Source organism: Choloepus didactylus, chromosome 10 (assembly GCF_015220235.1).
Source record: "Choloepus didactylus isolate mChoDid1 chromosome 10, mChoDid1.pri, whole genome shotgun sequence".
NCBI lineage: Eukaryota > Metazoa > Chordata > Mammalia > Pilosa > Megalonychidae > Choloepus > Choloepus didactylus.
Genome location: NC_051316.1, coordinates 118255245 through 118275737, shown reverse-complemented (window position 1 = coordinate 118275737; position 20493 = coordinate 118255245). Strand labels below are relative to the sequence as shown.

The window sequence follows — 20493 nt, the reverse complement described above, 5'->3', positions numbered from 1 at the left end:
TAGACAAACTCCTTTTACTGCCTAGTTTAGGAAAATAATGCAACAGCAAAACCAAGAAATGATGGCATTTCCCTTTTGCAGGACGCGTGGGACGTGGCGTGAGGGAGCACTGCCTCCCACATCTTCCCTGACTGGCTGGTTCCACGGGGGTCACGGTGGAAGAGAAGGAAGTCAGGCTGGTGCTCACCAGCAGATCCCAGGGACTGGAGAAGAGCTCTGCAAGGATGTGTTGCCAGGAAAGCAGAGCAACTTCAGACTCAGGTCATGGACAAGAAGCACCTGCAACTCCTGTCACAGCTTCGAGAGGGATGCGCAGACCCTGGCTCAACCAAACTGGAATCTCCAAGAGTTTCTGAAAACTGCTACTATTTTTTAATGTCTTCTTTCCACTAATATCATAGCTTTTTATTTTTTTTTTCCCATGTGGATGTACATTTTTTTACTTTAATGGCAGCATAACCATTTTATAGAGTATATAACTTAAGAGTAAAGTTATATAACTTAAGAGTCCAGCAAAGTAGACCCTGGCTTCTCCATCTTTCTCCGTCATTGGCTTCCCAGGGGGTCAAAGATCAGCTCTTAAACTTTGGGACAATTCCCTTGGGGATCCCACACCCCAGGCTCCCAAACCCAGCCCATTCTCTTGGATCCGTGAGGTGCCAAGAAAGAAACCTGGCAAGATCTATCTCCTGCTTCTTAATGTCAGCAGAAACAAATGGAAGAGGTCTCCCTCTCCATGGAGACAGGAAACCATCTAATGACTCTCTGACTCAGGGATGATGGGATTAAACGGCACTCAGGCTCCAGCAGAGCCAACGTTCTGTTCTTGCTCAGACTCCCCCGCTTCTGAATTCAATTGTCTCTAGAGCACTGATCCCTTTCAAGTGGCACAGAAGCACTAAATGCAATTTGCCTCCCCGCAGTAACAGCAGCTCTGCACTCCTGCGGAGCCTTTGGGAGTGAGTGTCTCAGACCCCTCTACAGGTAGAGGATGCTTTTGTTCCCACATCTCTTTCCAGAACCCACTGAGACACAGGAAGCCTGAGCAAGATGCTGTGTTGGCTCAGGGGCTGGAGCCAGAAATGAAAATAGAGGCAGGGCCGTGCAATAACAAAAACTCTTGCTCCAAACACCAGACCTCACTGCGTTTCTTTGGAAACCACTATTTGACCACCAGAAGTGTTCCATCCTGACGTGCGAGGAACAGCGTTATCTACACCCTGTACACTTCTGGAGAGGCCACAGCCCTGTGGCTTGAGCCATGCCCCAGGCTCAGTATGTCTATTCTGGTTAAACTTAGAGAATTCTCATCTCAGTCACTTCCGGGAAAGTGACTGGAAATGAACTTCTCCGGCTTTCAGCAGGCAGGTGGTCATCAAAGGGCCACTCACCCGGACAAGGTCCATTTCTTGGCTGTTCTCCATGAAGGTCCAGATCTTGGGGCTGAGCTCTTCCCACATGCCTTTCAGATCATGGAACATAGCTAGCTCCTGAAAGGTCTTGTTCACCTGGAGTCAGGTAGGAGTCAGGGTCAGCAGAGAAGGAGAGAAGGGCAGAGACAAGGAGCAACTCAGCTGTCTACTGAAAAGGCACGCCATCACAACAGCCCTTTGCCAGTCCTGCCCCATCACCAAGAACTGCCCGCAGCCATGATTCAAACACAGGCTGGGGTGCCGGCCTCCAACATCAGCTGTGGCCTGGATCAGGCTCGAGGTTCTCTTGGGAAATCCTAGAAGAGCCCTGAGTGTCCTCGGCACACGCCATCTGAAGGTGCCTTCATCTTTTTGCCCCTAATTCTGGGAGGCTTCTGGGGAGGGACTCGGGCTTGGGCAGCTCACCTCAGCCATGACGTGCCTCGTAGCTGGAGTGTCAGGGGTGTACAGGACCTTCCCTACAAGCAGAGGCTTAAGAGCTTTCCAGATAATGCGGGAAAGAGGGCTGGACTCCAAATTCTTCATCAGGTCATTGCAATAAGGAGCTGCAAAGGAGATGGATGGCAGATACTCAGACGTGGTCATCTACTACTGGGAAGCCAGACAGACAGTCTTGGGTTCGAATACCAATTTTGTCACTTGCTAATCATGTAACAAATGCCTTCACTTCTCTGCGGCTCTTTGCTCATCTGTTAAAATTAAATTAATCATATCTACTCAGCAGAGACGTAGGGAAGAGTTAGCTGAGAGTATCTGTAAGGCCTGTAGAACAATGCTTGATAAATAATCACAGATTATTATAATACTGATAATAGATAACCCACAATGCAGATGATTCGGAAAAAAATCTTTTTACTATACATGAGCCCTCATAACTCTAGATTCATACCCTCATGTCAGATCTTACCACTCTGAAAGCAACCTAGGGCTCTTGAGAGACAACCAGAAAGCTGAATCCAGATAGTTTCTACACTAAAACCTCAATTTTCCCTTTAATTAATAGATCAGACATGCAGTTTTCCTCCTTCTCATCACAAGTGTATTTAAATTTAATATGAAGCCCAAACTGACAAGTCCAAAGCTATTACAGACGAATAGGATTTGATTCTCCAGAAGGATCCCTGAATTTTTTTTAAATTTCATTCTGGGTTTTCTTTTTTAGATATCAAGCCTCCTCTACATGCTGAAAAGGTAATCAAACTTTAAAAAGGAAACAACAGAGGAGTTGCTCACAGTTTATCTGTTCTGCCAAAGGAAGTTCCCTGGGTTTGACTTGTGAGCTGGGGAAAGGGGGGGATGACGTAGCATAAAACTCTCTGTAATGCCACCCTCTTCAAGCTTATAAAGCAACATGCAAGTATCCGGGAGTGCTTTACTCCAGAGAAGAACAGAAGATTCTTGAATTACCGCAACACACAAAAAGCTGCTTCACTAAGTGTCTGAAAGACACACCTGCAGTTGGAAATGGAGACAGGCTCACCTGCAACACATTTTCAAGGAAAAGGGTGACATTGTCTAAAACTGTAACACGGGCTCCTCGCCACCACCAGGCACCGGGCACATGGCCCCCAAAACTGCCCAAGTGCGGGCAGCGGATATGGAGATACGAGGATCTTGAACACCATCTCACAGCCAGGAACCAAAATAAACAGCAGCTCAAATGTGCTGGCCCGATGGTACACACACACCTCCGTTAACAGGTAGTTCAGAGGCAGTGTGGTTTACCAGGAAAAGCCTACCACCAGGCAGATCCAAGCTGGCATCCCAGCCTTTACGGATTAGCTTGGTTTTCGCCAAGTCACTTAACTTCTCTGAACCTGGAAAATGAGGAGTTAGAAAACCTTCCTTGCAGGGTTATCATCAGGGTCAAACAAGATAACTTAAATAGAATGCAGAGTATCCAGGAAATGTTCCCTAAATAATTAGCTTTGATGGCTGTCATTTTAAAGTCTTTATTATTGGATAAAATAACAATTTTAAAAAGATCAGCATCTCATTGGAATAGCTAGAAGTAAATATCTGAAACTATCAAACTTCAACCCAGTAGTCTTAACTCTTGAAGACGACTGTATAACAATGTAGCTTACAGGGAGTGACAGTGTGATTGTGAAAACCCTGTGGATCGCATTCACTTTATCCAGTGTATGGATGGATAAGTAGAAAAATGGGGACAAAAACTAAATGAAAAATAGGGTGGGAGGTGGGGGATGATTTGGGTGTTCTTTTTTACTTTTATTTTTTATTCTTATTTTTACTTCTTTCGGTAAAAGGAAAATGTTCAAAAAATAGATTGGGGTGATGAATGCACAACTATATGATGATACTGTGAAAAACTGATTGTACACTTTGGATGACTGCTTGGTATGTGAATATATCTCAATAAAATTGAATTTTAAAAAAAAAAACAAAAAAATGGAAAGAAAAAAAGGTCAGCATCTCATCCATCATTCCTCTGGGACCCGCCCTTCTACATCTCAACAAACAGGGAGGTGGGCTTGCAACCCTTCATTCACTTGATAAACCTCACTGTGCAACTCAGATGGGCCAGGTACCTTTCAAAGAACTGCTGATTAAGAAAAGACTTCCACCAGAGCTGGGAGCCAGGCGGGCAGCCAGCCAGGTGACAGCCCACTGCCACTACAGAGGATAAGGGTAGGAGGCCTTCCTGGAGAAGGTGACACTGGGCTGAGTCTAGAACCAAGGAGGGGGTGGCCCAGGACACTGGGCAGCCCAGACACTCACTTGTAGAATTGTCATAGAAGGTGCCGGCATCTTCCTCGGTGCCATTGCCACCGAAGAGGGCTTTGTAGTTGTTGTCCTCATACCAGTTGAGGGACTTGATCTTCAGCCCCCCACCCTCGGGGTGGCCACAGACTATGCGGGACACAGCCTGGTAAATCTGGGTGGAGGAGCTGGAGCTGTTCACGTTGGTCAGAAACATCACCTCCTGCCGCATGTCACTCCAGCTCCTCATGCTGAACAGCTGGTGGCAGTGGAGGGGAGGAAAAAGAGCGGGAAAGGGAGGGAGCGAGGGGAAAGGGAGTGGGGACAGAGAGGAGAAAGAAACATCTTATTTTCTTGACCTCTCCAAAGCCACAACCCAGAACACATTTTGCATGGCACCATCTTCTTGATGCCTTCTGAGGGGTTTCCTAGAACTTGAAACTCAGTCTGTGGTTTGGGAACCAGAGGCATCACCTGGGAGTGTGTTTAAAATGCAGACACCAGGTTCCTCCTGCAGACCTGCAGAATCCAGGTCTACCTTTTCACACGACGCCCGGGGATCCCTTTGCACACTGAAGTTCAAGAAGCACAGCCTGGAAGTTAGCAGAGCCCCTGGGGGGTGGCTTTATTTCCTTGGGTGTTACTTCCTGGTTGACGGAAGAGAAGTCTTCCTCTGAACAGCCACGTCTGACTGTGAGAGCTTACATCAGCAACGGCGCACATCCTAGATCAGCCCAGACTCAAGCTCCAGTGTGGAAATGGAGGAGCCCCCTCCCACCTTGGGAGAAAGGGGCTCTGTGTGACATCCCCTACCCTGGGCTTGTTTGTGTGTCGGGAAATGAAAGAAGCATAAGGGGGAGACACCTGAGCTTGAATCCCACCCACGTCCCTCAATGGCTTCCAGTCTTAGAAAAGTCACATCACTGCTCCAAGGCCTAATTTCTCATGAAGATGATGAAGGTAGGACACAGAGCAGTGGTGAAGAGTAAATCGCACGCTCTAGGTGAGAGCTGCCCGCAGAGGGCAGCCCTGGAATGGAATAGGTCAGAAGCCCCGGCAGCCAGCACAGGTGCCGCAACTTACACCCAAAAAGCATCAGTGACAGGCACGGCTCCAAGTCTCACCCACAAACATACGTCAGCTCCCTGTGGGGTTCTGGGCCCGCACACTCTTATTATTAAATATTTAGGGAGCACTTTGTATTTCCAAGCATTTCACACTAAATCATTAATAAGCCCTCACATTCCTTGAAACAGCACCGCACGTTCCCACCACCCAGGCAGATGGAGCCGGGGGGAACAGAGCTCAGAGTCCATGGCCCCTGCGTGCCCTGGAAAGGCCCCGATGGGGACTCGAGGACCCGGCCTTTTACCGCATCCAGCCTGCTGGGCCAGCTGAGTGGCCCGCTCCTGGACGGTGAGAACCTGACCCTTGTTTTCTGCCTCCAGAGGGGAACTGGGCGCGTCAGGGGTAGACCAGATGTCACCAAGACCTCTCCCTCCAGAAAGGGAGCCCCTTGTGCCCTTGACAAGAATGCAGTGAGGCGGACAGCTTTTCCCGGCTTCACCTTTTCATAACCTGTGTAAGAGGCACAGGCAGGGCACAGGCAGGGAGGGGCAACCTCCGGCTCGTTCTCCTAGACGCCCCAGCCCGTGCCCCACACCTCCTCTGTGAAGGGCTGGCTCCCTTATCCATGGGGACAGGTGGCCGTTCTGTCCTCCAGCCCTGGGTCGCCAGGCCTGGCCACACCCAGCCCAGGAATGGGCGCTAATCCCCTGTGGAGTGCATGAAAGGATAAGTGACACCTTGCCTTCTCAGGGCACCGCAGTGTCCTCCACCCTCCCTCACCCTCGCTGCCAGTCTCTTCTTAACTCAACAGCCAGAGCATAAACAGGTCACCAACTTCTGTCTCATCCATCGCCCTCTGCTCCGACAATCCACAGGCTTCTCATCTCACTCAACACAAACTCAAAGTCCATGCCAGGTCTGTGTGACTCTCCCCTCCTTGCCCGCTGACCCCATCTCTGGCCATCTCCCCACTTGAGCACTGTGTTCTGGCCTCACTGGCTTCCTTCCTGGTCTAGAAACCTGTCCCTTGGGTGTGCTCTAGCGTCAGTCTCTTCCCTCCCCAGGGACACACCATCACTTCCTTCCAGTCTCTGCCCGATTGTCACCTTCTCAGAGACGACTTCTGCACCCACCCCCTTTAAAACAGCAAGCAGCAGTCTCTATTCCCCTTACTCTGCTTTATTTTTCTTCATCACAAGTGCCCCTGCTGCCACATCATAGGTTTATCTATTTCTGTCTCCTGTCCCATGAAAGCCCCACAAGAAAAGAGAAGTTCGTTTGTTCGCTGCTGAGTCTCCAGCATCTGGCAGAGTGGGGCTGCATTCCCGTCCTGCCTTCCTGATCTCGCCAGGCAAACCGTCCCTGTCACCCAGACATGAAGCTCCTGCCAGCGTGGACACAGCTGCTCCTAAATTCCCTGCATCCACTCACTTGCCAGCTCCTGTTACTCCACATTCTCTTTCCTGGAAGGATTTTCTTGGGCTGTACAGCAAGCACACAGGCTTTGCAGCCCAACACTTCTGGGTTCAAATCCCAGTTTTGCCATTTAACTGACTGGGTGACTCTGGGCAAGTTGCCGAACTTTTCTGAGCCTTGGTGCCATCTGCAGAATGGGTACAAGACCCACTGCACACTGTTCACGTGGATTATACAGGGAAACTGGGCAAATCCGCCTGCACCAGAGCAGCCCCTCAGAAGATGCCAGCACCATTTCACATTTCTTTTCAGGTGCCTGTGCTTTAGTCGAAACAACCAGCATCATTCCAAACACTGACCCCATAAACAAGTACATTTATTTAGCTGCTCCTATTTTCCCAGAGAAATAGCAAGTTAGAGGATGAGTCAATGTCACATAGGGGGGTTGCACTGAGAGGAGCCAGTGGCCCTTGCTTGCCCTGGAGCAGCGAGCGAGCAGGGCACAAGGAAACAGCTGCCAAGAAAAATGTATATTGCTCCCTTGGAGAGTTTCCACCACATCAGCAACAGGAACATCACATGCTTTCAGTTATTTTTTTTTTTTTTTTTACCCCAGACAAAAGGCAGGCCCAGTGATGTAAGAGGAGAGAGCAGTAAGCAGACCCTGGGTTTACAGGCAGCCTCCTCGGTGGCCATCCCTGCTTCACTTTCTCCAAGGCCAGAAATGAAAGAGAGGGAGGAAGGCTGGGAGGGCTTCTGGGAGGGTCACTTTCAGAAGCCAGTAATCCGGAGCCTTTTCAGACTCTGGAAATAGCAACCGGCTTGCGGAACAGTTTCTGCTTCTCCCTGCCTCCTAGAAAGCCCGGGTTGATCCAGCTTCACCTCGTGCAAGGTCCCCAGTGTTCATAAGTGGAACAGGGGCAGGCTGGAAGGGGACCCAGAAGTCAAGCCTCTTAAGTCAGAGACACATGAGCAGAATCAAAAGAGGGAAGAAAAGAGAAGAAATGTTAAGTGCAAAAGAGAAAAAGACCCAGAAAGAAACACATTAAAGTGCGAACAGTGTTTAATCTCCGCATTTTCTGTATTTTCCAAATGTTCTGCATTTTCCATAATGAAAACGCAATACATTTATTCTCAGAAAACAAAGTAAATTTTAATACTTGAAAAAAAATGTTACAAGCACTAAAAAAGTGGGGTGAAGTAGAGAAGCAACTAAAAAATAAGGCTGACCAAGTCTAAAAAAAAAATCTCCCCACAAGTTTTATTCCTCTCTAATATCCTACACACTGACACCTGCACTGATTCTACCCGTTGCCCCCAGGCTCAGCCCCGCACACACTGGGGCTCCCCAGTGAGTAACCCCCTTCCCCTTCCAAGGTTACTCTGAACCAAGACTGGGAGTCAGGAGACGGAGAGCGCACTGGCTGGGAGCCAGAGGAAGGGATAACTGCTTTCGCAAGCACCCTCCTGACCACTGATCCCAGGACAATGGTGACCCACTGTGGGCCTGGGCGAAAGGCAGATTCAACTGATGTTCTTCAAGAAACCAGATCCCCAAGGTTGAGCCTCAGAAGCCAGATGTTTACAGGGGAAAGATCTGATCATGGGGACCACATTACTCCCTTTTGGGAGCAAATGAATGTTTGGGGAAACAATCGTCTGGCCTTGCTATTGAAGAAGAAATATGGAGAAGTCACTGGTAAAGAAAAATAGTGTGGGGGTGCAGGGGTGGGGTGGGTTCGCCTCTTTGCAAATATGTTATTACCTAGATGCAAAAAGAAACAAAGGGAGAAAGTTCTAGGCTACATATCAGCTCCTGCTAATTAGCTCTGAGACATCCATGGGTATCAGTTTCTTGAAGTGTAAAGTAAGGAAATCAAACCAGATAATTTTCAAGATCTCTTATGTTTCTATAGCTAGCGACTTTACATTTCAAATGATATTCACATCAAAAGACCCCGTGAATACAACTGTCCCTTTTGCTGCCCAAATGTCCACAGGCTCTGACTTAGCCAAACTCAGAAACCAAAAAAGGGATGGCAGATGGAGCTGCATCTGGGGCCAGACAAGACAGAACTTACCTCTTGGGCCAGAACTCCAAGACTCCCCAGCAACATTTTTGTGGCTTCAGCCAGCTCTGTGCTCAGGAAGGGAGATGTGGAGTTTAGTCCTCTCTGGAATGAGAAAAGATACTTTGTTTCTGAGCTCAAATGTAAACCTGAAATCTCTACTGAAAATAAACAAGTTAATTAAAACCATGAACAATCCTGAGTTTAAAAAAACAAGAAACCCACTCTTAGCCGAAAGAAAAGACACTAGGTTTATTCTAACTATAAGTTTGCATGTTGTTTTCTTCAAAGGAGAATTATTGTTACTTGGATGATGTTTTTAGATATATGTACAAATATACATTTTCAACTGTTCATAGACGATAGATAAAAATATCTCGTGATGTGTGTGTGTGTGTGTGTGTGTCCCATTGCAAATCTGACCACAGATTCCCAACTCTGTCCATGATTCTGCAAAACAGACAATGACCCTGAGACACAAACTGGTGGTTCACAAGTAAGGAAGAAAATGCGAAGTGTAAAGCTGCCAAAAGCAGGGAGAGAGAATTCTCTCTCTTTTCACTCTGCTCAAGTCCACATTGTTTCTAACACTGGAAACTGAATACAGAACATTTGTTTTTAATGCTCTAACTTTAATCAAATTTTTATATTTACTAATTTATATATTTAGTTGCTGTTATGTGCCTCCTAACTACAAAACAAATATAAGAAAATAATTAATTAGGTGCAAGGAAGAGATAAATTAGGGCAGAAAGCTGAAGCTAAAGAAGAAAAAAGATCAACCATGTTCAGATTCTGATGCCAGAGCTGCCAAAGAAGAGCCTCAAATTTGGTTCTGAGTCTCCAGGCTTCCAAAGAGAAAAAAATCAATGTCACCATTCCTATTTGGCAGATAGGAAAAAGACAATTCTTTAGGGAAAACCCAGCTTTCCTCCGTGCTTCTATGGGCATTGTTTTATTCAATATCAGACATCTCTGAAGTCTAGAGAGAGGCAAGCTACTTTGACACTTGTCTTATATCAAAGGTTGCTATGGAATCATAACGAGGACTACACAAAGCAGGGGAGGGGTTGTTACAGAGGCTGGAAGTGAGTAGAACTCATTTCCATCTCTGAAAAAAAGTAGTCCAGGCTATTTCTCTTCTCAAAAATCCCAAATGCATAAGATCAAGTTAGCATTGTCATGGTCATCGTGACAAGCAGGCATAATCCTGAAATGAGTATTTCCAAGAAAATTCGTCTAAAAGTTCTGCAAAATAACTCATCCAGCCTGACCCATATGCTCCCCGAGAACGGCGGCCAACAGAATCCCAGCATTCCCACCCTCACAGTCCTCCAACAGAAACAGAATTCCCTTTAAACCCGAAATTCAGGGAGGTCTCTAGGATGCAGCTCATAGGCACAGTGTTAGTGATTGTTCCTTACGTGGAGAGTTTCTCAGGAGCAAAACAGGTTGGGGCATTTTATTTTTTACTTTCTCTTTTCGGATTTGCTTTATAACTAGATGTTACCAAACCAAAAGCTAAACCTAGAGGGACCTGGCAGTAACTCAAATTTCACAAACTGAGAGGTCCTACTAGGAAGATATAAAGGTAGAAAGTGTCAAGGCTTCAGGATTGTAGAACAAAACAAAACAAACCAAAACAAAACAAAAAAAATGCTGCATTAACTTTAAGGTAAAATTTTTAAAAGTTAAAATTGGTATTGAGTTCATTTCTTGTATAAAGTCTGAATGGAAATAATATTCTTAGGATTCTTCCTTGTCTCTCTGATCACAGAGACCTGGGGTGGCCACAGAACCCTGGATAAATGACTAAAACTCCCCATGCACCACGTTCTCAACTGAATGGCAGAGATGATGATGCGATGCAAATACCACGGAGTTCTCATGGAGGGTAAACCAGAGGACATGCGCAGGGCAACCTGCACAGCGCGGGCACACAGTAGGTTCTCACAAATGCGAACAGCCTCCTCCCCTGCCTTTCTCTTCGCCTCGTTGAAAGTTCCCTGCCCAATCTGAAGGGCTCACGTCTGCCCTAGGGTGGTCCAATTCTTGGAAAGACTTACATCCTCCCTTCTTCTTGGCCAACTCTAGATGAGCTTTTCCTCCCATTGGGGTGTCCTTCCTCCTAGCCAGAGAGCTAGAGCTGTCCTCTCACAGCACACCAGCTACATTCCAATGTGCTATTCTCAAATTATAAATACACCTCACTGCAAGGCTAAAGCGCACTTGCCCTAATTCCTGAATTCTTGAGGACAAAATGCCTCTCTGTACCCCGTGATCCTTTTCCTTTACTAAGTGCTAGTTAAAGCGTGAAACAAAAGATAATATTAAGTGGATGAAATATATGAGTGTGTGTATACACATCATTATCTTAATGTATATTCATGCATACCTTCTATTTATTGCAAGTGATATTGATTTTACTTTTACAGTAGTGATAAAGTTTCCTCTATAATTAAATTTATTTTCACAAAGAAGTGAGTCTATTAAAAGGAAATAGTAAGTTAAAATGGGCCCGGTTGCACTTGGATATGACCAAAATACAATCAGAGGATTGCAAATGATCAGATTTTACTAATACATTGTAGTCTTGGGGGCTCTTGAATCAGAACCAGCTGTAGTACTTGTTAAATACACAGATTCCCAGCCCACCTGAGAGCTAAAGAATCAGAAGCTGAACATATACCCTGGAATCCTTGAAGGGGGGAAGCGGGGGTCTTTTGCACACTAAAGTTTGAAACCCACTGAGGCACAGCACTTGGACAGCACCCACACCTCTTTTTCATAGTATTCCTTGCACAGATGCAGCTGTCTGTGCATTCCAGTCTGATTCATACAATATCGTCTGCTTCGGATTGTGAAGGAGTGCAGAGAGGCCAATCAGTTCACCTGCTCCTGATTAAGATCCATAAGGTGCCACATGCATGTGAGGCCAAGCATGACACAAGTCTTCAAAAACAAAAGAAGTCTCCAAAAGCCCTAGACCCAACAAGTCGCCATCGACGCCATGACCAGTCATCCTCCTTGTGAAGCGTACGGAGCAATGCACAATCCGTTTTGTTCTTGCATTATGTTTTCTCCACATAAATAAACTGAAAATCTTCATAGGAAGTGATTCTTCCGTTAGGTTTTCGATTTAAATGTATTTTAAAAGCTACACAAGTTAGCAAAACTCCGTGCACTCAGCAGGGTCTGCTACCTGATGGTTTAACTCAGGAATGCAGTTGACAAGGACGCAAACCCAAGGACCTCGTGAGATCTGCTGTGGACATGAAATCTTTGCATATGCAGACACCAATGCAACACCAAGCTTACCAGATGACTTTGTTGTCAAAAGTCTGTGCCTTCCTTTGTTCCTTGGCTTGCTTTAGGATTTGGTCTCTAACAGAAATATTGGCTAAACCCATCCGGATGTAAGTAATAATGTAGAACAGTCAAAACCATTAAGAGGCTCCTTTTTATGCTAATCATGTGTTTGAGATGTAATGCTCACCTTTCATTAACAGTGCTGCCAACCCATTATCAATATAAACAAGCTTCCATATTCACAGAAGCGCTGGTTGGAGTTACACACACAGGTCTGGGTTGATATCACAAGGTTAAAAGCACATACAACTCAAATTCAGCAATGTGTCTACAGCTTGGATTATCCAGATATTTTGCTCAGAACTCCATCTTGCTCTTTCTGTGCTTGGGCATTATAAAATACAGAAAAGAGATGGATGCAAATGCACAAACTTAATAATACCAATTCATAGGGAAAGGATGGGCTGGGTATTTAATAACTGTTGCCTGGACAAGTGGTTATTATTTAAGAAAAATAATAGATTCTCCATCTCACACCACTATACAAAAATAAATTCTCAGTAGATGAATGAACTATCAGTAAAAATGAAAGTTTAAAACAGAAGAGAATTTGAGAAAAAAATCTGATGAGGTTGGAGTAGAGAAGAATTTCTTAAATGAAATATAAAAGGTCAAAGCAAAATGGAAAAAAAAATAAATGCAACTTTTAAAAGTAAGCAACTGTGCATCAAATGACACTATAAACAACCTGTAAAAACCAGCCAAGGACTGGGAGAATAGGTTTTTAAAATGGTAGTATGAAATGGAATACTATGCAGCAGTTAAAATGAACCAGAAGCCCAATATCTTTCAACATTGCTAAATCTCAGAAATAATGTTGAGTGAAAAACACAAATCACTGAACAATATGTGCATCTATGCAGTGTGAAGACATACAAATTAATACTATATAATGTTTACAACCGAATATAAATATATATGATATCGAGTATAAAACCACAAACTTCAGGATAGTGGTTATCTCTTAAGAAAGAGATGGGTACACAGGTGGCATCACCCTATCTGTAATGTCTCAGTTCTTGAATAGAATCTGAAGCAACAATGGCAAAATGATGGACGATAGTATATGGCTGTTCTTTATATTATTCTCAGATTTTCGTATATTAGAACTATCTCAATTTTCTTTTTAATTCAAAGTAGGACAAGAGAAGAAAGGAGGAGGGAAGGAGGGAGGTTGAGATTAAAAAAGGAACGATTAAAAAAATATATGCTGGCTTGAGCAGATATCAAATGTGAAAGCTATCTAACTTTCTTGAATAAAATTAACCCCAGGAAATAACTTATGCCTTGAAACGAGGCCACAAAACAGAGTCTGATGATACTGATGTTGTCATAAACATTGAGGAATGGCGGTCTGATGTGCCGAGCCCTCTATCATGCGACTTGCCCTTAAGAACCTCGTTACTACAAAGGAGAGGTTAAATCTGCTTATGATTGTGCCTAAGAGTCTCCACCTGAGTGCCTCTTTGTTGCTCAGATGTGGCCCTCTCTCTCTATAACTAAGCCACATCGGCAGGTGAACTCACTGCCCTCCCCAATATGTGGGCCCTGACTCCTAGGGGTATAAATCTCCCTGGCAACGCAGGATATGACTCCCGGGGATGAATCTGGACCCAACATCGTGGGATTGAGAACATCTTCTTCACCAAAAGGGGGATGAGAAATGAAACGAAATAAAGTTTCAGTGGCTGAGAGATTTCAAATGGAGTCAAGAGGTCACTCTGGTGGACATTCTTATGCACTATATAGATGACACCTTTTAGGTTTTAATGTATTAGAATAGCTAGAAGTAAATACCTGAAACTATCAAACTCCAACCCAGTAGTCTGGACTCTTGAAGACGATTGCATAACAATGTAGCTTACAAGGTGTGACAGTGTGATTGTGAAAACCTTGCGGATCGCACTCCCTTTATCCAGTGTATGGACAGATGAGTAGAAAAATGGGGACAAAAACTGAATGAAAAATAGGGTGGGATGGAGGGGTGATGGTGTGGGTATTCTTTTTTACTTTCATTTTTTATTCTTATTTTCCGATTCTTTCTGATGTAAGGAAAATGTTCAAAAATAGATTGAAAAAAATAGATTGGGGTGATGAATGCATAACTATATGATGGTACTGTGAACAGTTGACTGTACACCATGGATGATTGTATGGTATGTGAATATATCTTAGTAAAGCTGAATCTAATTAAAAAAAAAAATGAGCATCACAGCCTGCACCTACTAAAAACTGTGGTCTTTTGTTCATACTTTTACTTGACAAAGGCAGACAATGTTTGCCACGTCATATATTTCCAAAGAGTTCCAGTAAACAATTCAGAATTTGGAATTCCTACTACTATTTTTCTTGACTGAAAAAGAAAAAAAAATCCCCTTTGCTAAGGATTTGTGTGAGTTCCCAGTGCCATCAGGAGGCAAATGCTTTTCTTGTATGAAGTGAGGCAAAGTGGGGGAAAGAGGGAAAATAAAACCTTTCACAAGAACTGTGCTTTCTGTGCTAAGCTAACTGGAATTCATGTATTATTCAATATTTTTAGATCTAACTAAATCCCTTATTATCAATAGGGAAAGAATTCACAATTGCTTATTGTATTATTCAAAAGCTCCCACCCAGTTCTGCAAAGTGTGTTAATCGCAACAAACCAACATTTCCTAAAAGCATGACACACTGGGGTGCTGGCTCCGGGATGACAAAGGTCATTGTACCCCCCCTTTCCTGGGTCAAACAGAGGGCTTTCATTGTCATCTTTCTAACCTCACTAGCTTAGTATTTAAATTAGGGGAGACTGAAAAATAAAGAAAGCAGTGGCCCAGCACAATTGATTTTGCTCGAAGTTCTGAACTGGTGCTTTACTTCCACCTGGTGTCTTACACAGTTCCTGGCATATAATAACCAGGCCCTCAAGAAATGTTTATGGAAGAAAAACAAAAAGAAGGGAGAAGTGCCTGAACAGCGAGTAAGGGGACTTTCGTGAGCCCTGCTTCAAACGCAGGCAACATCACATGGCCCAACAGATAAAAGTATTCACAGAAATACTCTGCATTTTGTACGGACCTCTTCAAGTCTCTTGCTCCCTGGAGCCTCTCAAGGGCTCCCCCTGCTCCAAGAATGAGGCTTAATATCTTAATGCTGCACACGAAGGTTTTCCCTATCTCACCTTTGCCCATCTCTCCAGCATCAGATCCCACCTTGCCCCATCAAACTGCCCAACGCCCCTAAATCAGATGCAGTTTCCCCTCAAGGCCACCTTCTCTTCTCTCTCATCTCTAGACACTTGCATGTGCCGTGCCCTCTGCCTAGAACATCCTTCTCCCTGTTCCTCACCCGGCCAACCTCTCTTCTTCAAGTGCCACCTTAGAAGATGCTTTTCCAGGTCCTCAAAGACTGGGTTGGAGCCCCCACCTGGGCCTTGCGGCACCCAGTAGAGCTCCTCTCGCTCGGCTCACATCCGTCCCTTTCCTGGTCTGTCCCCCCAGGCCCTCCACCAGACTGGGAGCATGTAGAGAGCTCTGCCTTGCTCAGCCCTGATTCCCTGACCCAGTCCACGGCACAGATCAGGGCTCTAGAAATACATGCTGAACGAATGAATTTAAGTGTCTGTGTACAGATTATTACTACACAAAATGAAGACTTGGAAGAGATTATTGCTAATGCAATAGAAGTCACAGGCAAACAGAAATCAAAGGCAGAGCATCTGTGAAACTGGAATATAACATAATCAAAACTCCTGTTTTCAAAAATCTTGTTCACACCCAAATTTTTTCAGGGACTCCTCTACTAAATACAGCGAGATGTGGGTACATATATATTTGAATAGAGTTTTCAAGATAGTATTCAATTTTGCTTTCCTCTGTGAAGGCATGTCACAATAGGTTCATCAGGACATTTCAAACTTCCCCTAAACACCCTCATAAAGTAGACTCAAATCTCTACTTCACTTTGACCATAGGAAGAAAACCAGACTCAAGGTGAGCATTAATGTTTCAGTTCAAACTGAAAATAAGAAAGCCACATACTAGGTAGAACGATCATCACCCCCAGAAACAATCATTCTCTCTGCCCAGCGATATTCCTGACAATAAAGGTTTCCTTTGAGGAGACTTTTAATATTTTCTATTGAAGTCAGAAACCATCAGACTGAGGAAGCTACTAATCTTTTAAAAACAGTTTGACACTGTAAATAATAATCTTTAAATTTGGTGTGTCTAGTTTATTAAAATCAATTTTTTTGTTGTTTTTTAAAAAGTTATATACACCTACTGCCACATGATTCAGGACCCCAAATCAAACCTTGATTTTATAAATGGCACCACTTTTCAAGGAAGAAAGAGTCTGTACAGATGCAAAATGTCTGTACAGATGGAGCTGAGTGATAACAGTAATACTCAGCTAAATTCACTGTTTTATCCCTCGGTTGTGTGCTACCGCTTTCCCGTAAGAACATGATTTACTGAGGAGAAAATCTACAAGACACGCCAATCTACCAAATACCAAATGGTGAGGATTATAATCGCCGGGTGAACACACATGTTGTAAACAGGTGGGCGGTAAAATCAAACAAAGCCAAACAAAATCTGATACCTCCCACAAATGTCTGAGTTTCGGGTAGGGGGAGAGGAAAAGCAAGCATTCTCTCTTGCAAGAACCCAAATAAACACTTTACAGCCTGCATGTGGCAAGTTCAAGTGTCTAGCCCTAAAAAGCCATGAGGCAGAAGATGCTAAACAAAGATCCTTCAAGACAAGGATGACCTTGTCCGGCCCTTGTGCATCGGCATCTTTGATCTACACAAAGCTCTGAAGTCACTGGTCCTCCCTGGACCTCAGGGCACCCTCACTTCACCTCCTTTGCCTCCCAAGCTGAGTTCCGCATCTGCACGAAAGTGCTGCAGAAGACATGGGAACAGAACTCTTTGTTTCCCAGCAGCATCACTTCCCTTTTATGGATGAAGGAATCATCAGGGTTATATTAAGAAGATATAACCATGTGCTGGGCAATATCCAAGTTATTACTGAAATGGAGAAAAATCTGTATGCCTGTCCTCCCCATCTCAAGGATAAGACATTACTTTTACATCACTCAAGGGGAGCAAGGATTGGAGTCAGCGTCTGGCTAATCCTAACCCCACCTTCTTTCCACCATGGTCCACAGTGTCCCAAGTTGGCAAAGACTGCTGTCAGGGAGGCAGTTGGGAGGTCATCAGCGGAACTAAGATGGGAGGACAGGTCTACAGGTTCTACAGACCCAAAACCTGTCAATGATCTCTCAAGCTCCCAATCTCAGCCTTAAAGTGGGTTCTCAGCATAAGGTAAACCATGGACTATAGTCAGTAGCACAATTATAAAAATGTTCTTTCATGAATTGTAGCAAATGTACCACACTAAGGTGTTAATAATTGGGGGCATATGGGAACTGTATTTCATGGATGATTTTTCTGTATACCTACAACTTCTCTAATTAAATAAATAAAGTGGGTTCTCCGTGCCCACTGGGATGAAAGCCCCATGTACATCCTACCTGCCTGATTCACAGCTGAATCTTCAGTGCCTGGAACAGGGCCTGGCACGACCCAGAATATCTGTTGATTTGGTTGCCTACCCCCTGTACCATGAGTAGGAAATAAGGCTTGTTTAGGGACGCTCCACTTTCCAAAGTCGCTGCCCTCTTGCTTATGCAATAAACATCCCAATGGGTCATGTTTCTCATGCTTTAGAGTCAAAGATACGGGCAAAAAACAGCAGGAAGCTGAAGAGGGGTCAAGAAAAGCCAAAGGCACTGGGGAGACACTTTGAAGACCTAATAAAATGGATGGTCCAATCAAAAGGCAGTGGTGGTAGGCTGAATGGACCCCCCCCCAAAATGTCCACACCTGAATTCCTGGAACCTGTGAATATGTTACCTAACATGGCCAAAGGTACTTTACAGATGTGATTACAGTTACAGACCTTTAAAAAAGGAAGATCATCCTGAATTATCCGGATAGGACCAATTTAATCACAGAGAACCTTCTTTGGGTGGAGGCTGAGAGATGCAGCAGAAAAGGATGTCAGAGAGATTCGAAGTGGGAGAGGGACTCGACCGCTGCTGCTGGAGAGGGGCCTACGGAAAGCATTAAAGGGAATGTGGGCAGCCTCTAGGAGCTAAGACCAGGTCCCAGCTGACAGCCACGAAACAGGAACCTCAGTCCCACAACCACAAGGAACTGAATGAGTGTGGAAGCACATCCATCTTCCCAGCCTCCACAAAGGAAGGCAGCCCTGCTGACTCCTTGATTTCAGCCTTGGGAGTGGACCCAGCTGAGCCACACTGGAGCCAAACTTCTGACCTACAGAATCATGAGATAATAAACGTGAGTTGTCTTGAGCTGCTTGGTCTGTGGTTATCTGTGGCAGCAGCAATAGAAAACTAATACAATCAGCAAGGACTTTGAAGGCAGAAGCAAGTAAATCCCTCTGGCCAAAATCTGCTGGTCTGTTTTAATGGCTCCACCCTGCAGTACAAAACAGACTGGAGATTCCCATGGGACAGCAGAGAGAGGCCCCTAACCGACTTCCCTCTTCTCTCTCTGGAAGCAGCTGTAGGGAGGGTGAGGGCAAGTCCACCAGCCCAGCCATCCAGTTCAGCCAAATCCACTCTGCTGAGCAGTGAGGCAGTGGAAGTCACGGGCATGCACCCTGACTCCTTCCTGGAGGTCACTACCCCAACAATTCAAATATGAGTCTCCCTTCATAATTAAATGCATGTAGCCTAGAGATAGTATTTCATATAGCGACTGATCCTTGCACTCATCAGGAAGCCATCTATCTGAGGATTTCAGCGGAGTCTACCTCGGGAACATACCTGACACTCAATAAATATTGCTCAATGAACGATTAAGCTTTTAAACTGAAAAACAGAAAATGCCTAATGGAAACCAATATTAGTCTCAGAGATCCTCAAGGATGCCATAACACTCTGATATCCAGTGTTAATTTTCATGTGAGTTATAAATTAAGGCAAAGCTATAAATAAGAGATCCTGGCAATATCTGGGAAAAACCATAAATTTTTCATTGGAATGTTCTCCAGGACCACTTTGCTTGCTGTCAATCTCATTCCTAACAGTGATCTTCAGAAGAAAATTTCTATCTTGCTAGCAATTATTTTCAGCACATAATTTATGTTACTCCTATCAATTAAATTAACTTCTGTTTACTGAGCACCTAATATGTGCCAGGCCCCACACCAAGTACCTCAAATACCTGATCAAATAATCCTCACTACTTAGGGAAGAACATATTATCTGCATGTAAAAGAAGAGGAAGCTGAGGCTTACAGAGGTGAAATAATTTATCCAAGGCCACACAGCTGATAAATGCCGAGGCAGAATTGGAGCCCAGATCCAGGTGACCCGTGCCCTTTGCACTCTGCCGCACTTTCCCCTATGGTGTCAAAACATGTTGTCTACACGTCAATGGAGAATGAAGGATGCACAGGGAAAAGAGTCAGAATTCCCTTGGCCAAAATACAGGGAAACACCCACACCCAAAGAAGGAGGTGGAACGTTTCAAAACATGCCTCTCTGCAAATCTACTTGTGACACGTGGACACATACTGATGGAACAATTTCTTTCCTCACCACATGGGGCTTGCATCTGGTTGCAACTCCTGCTGCAGCTCTTGGCACAATTCACTGTCCATGTGCAGGGATGTCACATGTCACACAAAGGTTGAAATTTTAACCAACCAAGTGGCAGAGGGGAAAGGCTGCTTAGTGTAAATTAAATATTGATTCCAGCACTCCTATTAGGGAGCACTAAATTAATTCAATTTATTCAATTCAAAAAATATGAAAGGTTGGAAGTCATTTCATCCCAATGGGTCTTGTCCCCAAAATCATCTTTATATAGAACGATCCTGACCAGTCTTTCTGCTCTCATTCGAGAGCCTCATTTTCCAACTTTCTGGAAGGGCTTCTCTTGGCAGCAGCAGAAACCCAAAATGCTCCCTACACCCAAGAGATAGGCATGAGGGCAACAATGGCCATCTCAATCCACACCTGACCGTGGCCCAAACACAACACGAGATGGGATGTAAGGCAACCAGCAGCTTTGAAGGCGCATTTCCCTGCCCTGTCGTGCTTAGTCCTCAAAACCAGAGAGATATTTTCAAGTCAAAACCTGAGCTGTTGATTGTCAGGTAACAGGAGACTATACTGTCATTCTCCCCTAAGCACAATTCAGACATTATGTGAGTGGAAGGATTTTACTGGGTTCTGTACACAATGGGTGTTTAATGAGTAAACAGAAGGGAAACAGAATGAATTTTTATGTCTTCTAAAAATATCCATCTTTCCAAAATTTGAATCATCCCAGCTGAAAAGGTGACCATTTCTGTCTTGTAGTGAAGCAAAGAAGTCAAAAACTGTGCAAG

General features: G+C 44.6%; 1 protein-coding gene across 3 annotated transcripts in view; it reads right to left on the bottom strand.

Moving 5' to 3' along the window:
• The window catches only part of ABCA1 (ATP binding cassette subfamily A member 1), a 129997-nt gene that overhangs the window by 52229 nt on the left and 57275 nt on the right, over window positions 1–20493 (bottom strand). For all 3 annotated transcript variants that reach the window (XM_037797716.1, XM_037797717.1, XM_037797718.1), the window contains 4 exons: window positions 8723–8815; window positions 4176–4416; window positions 1839–1978; window positions 1392–1508 (listed from right to left, as the gene is read on the bottom strand). In XM_037797716.1, coding sequence (XP_037653644.1) covers window positions 1392–1508; window positions 1839–1978; window positions 4176–4416; window positions 8723–8815 — 591 coding nt within the window. The remainder of the gene's footprint in view (window positions 1–1391; window positions 1509–1838; window positions 1979–4175; window positions 4417–8722; window positions 8816–20493) is intronic.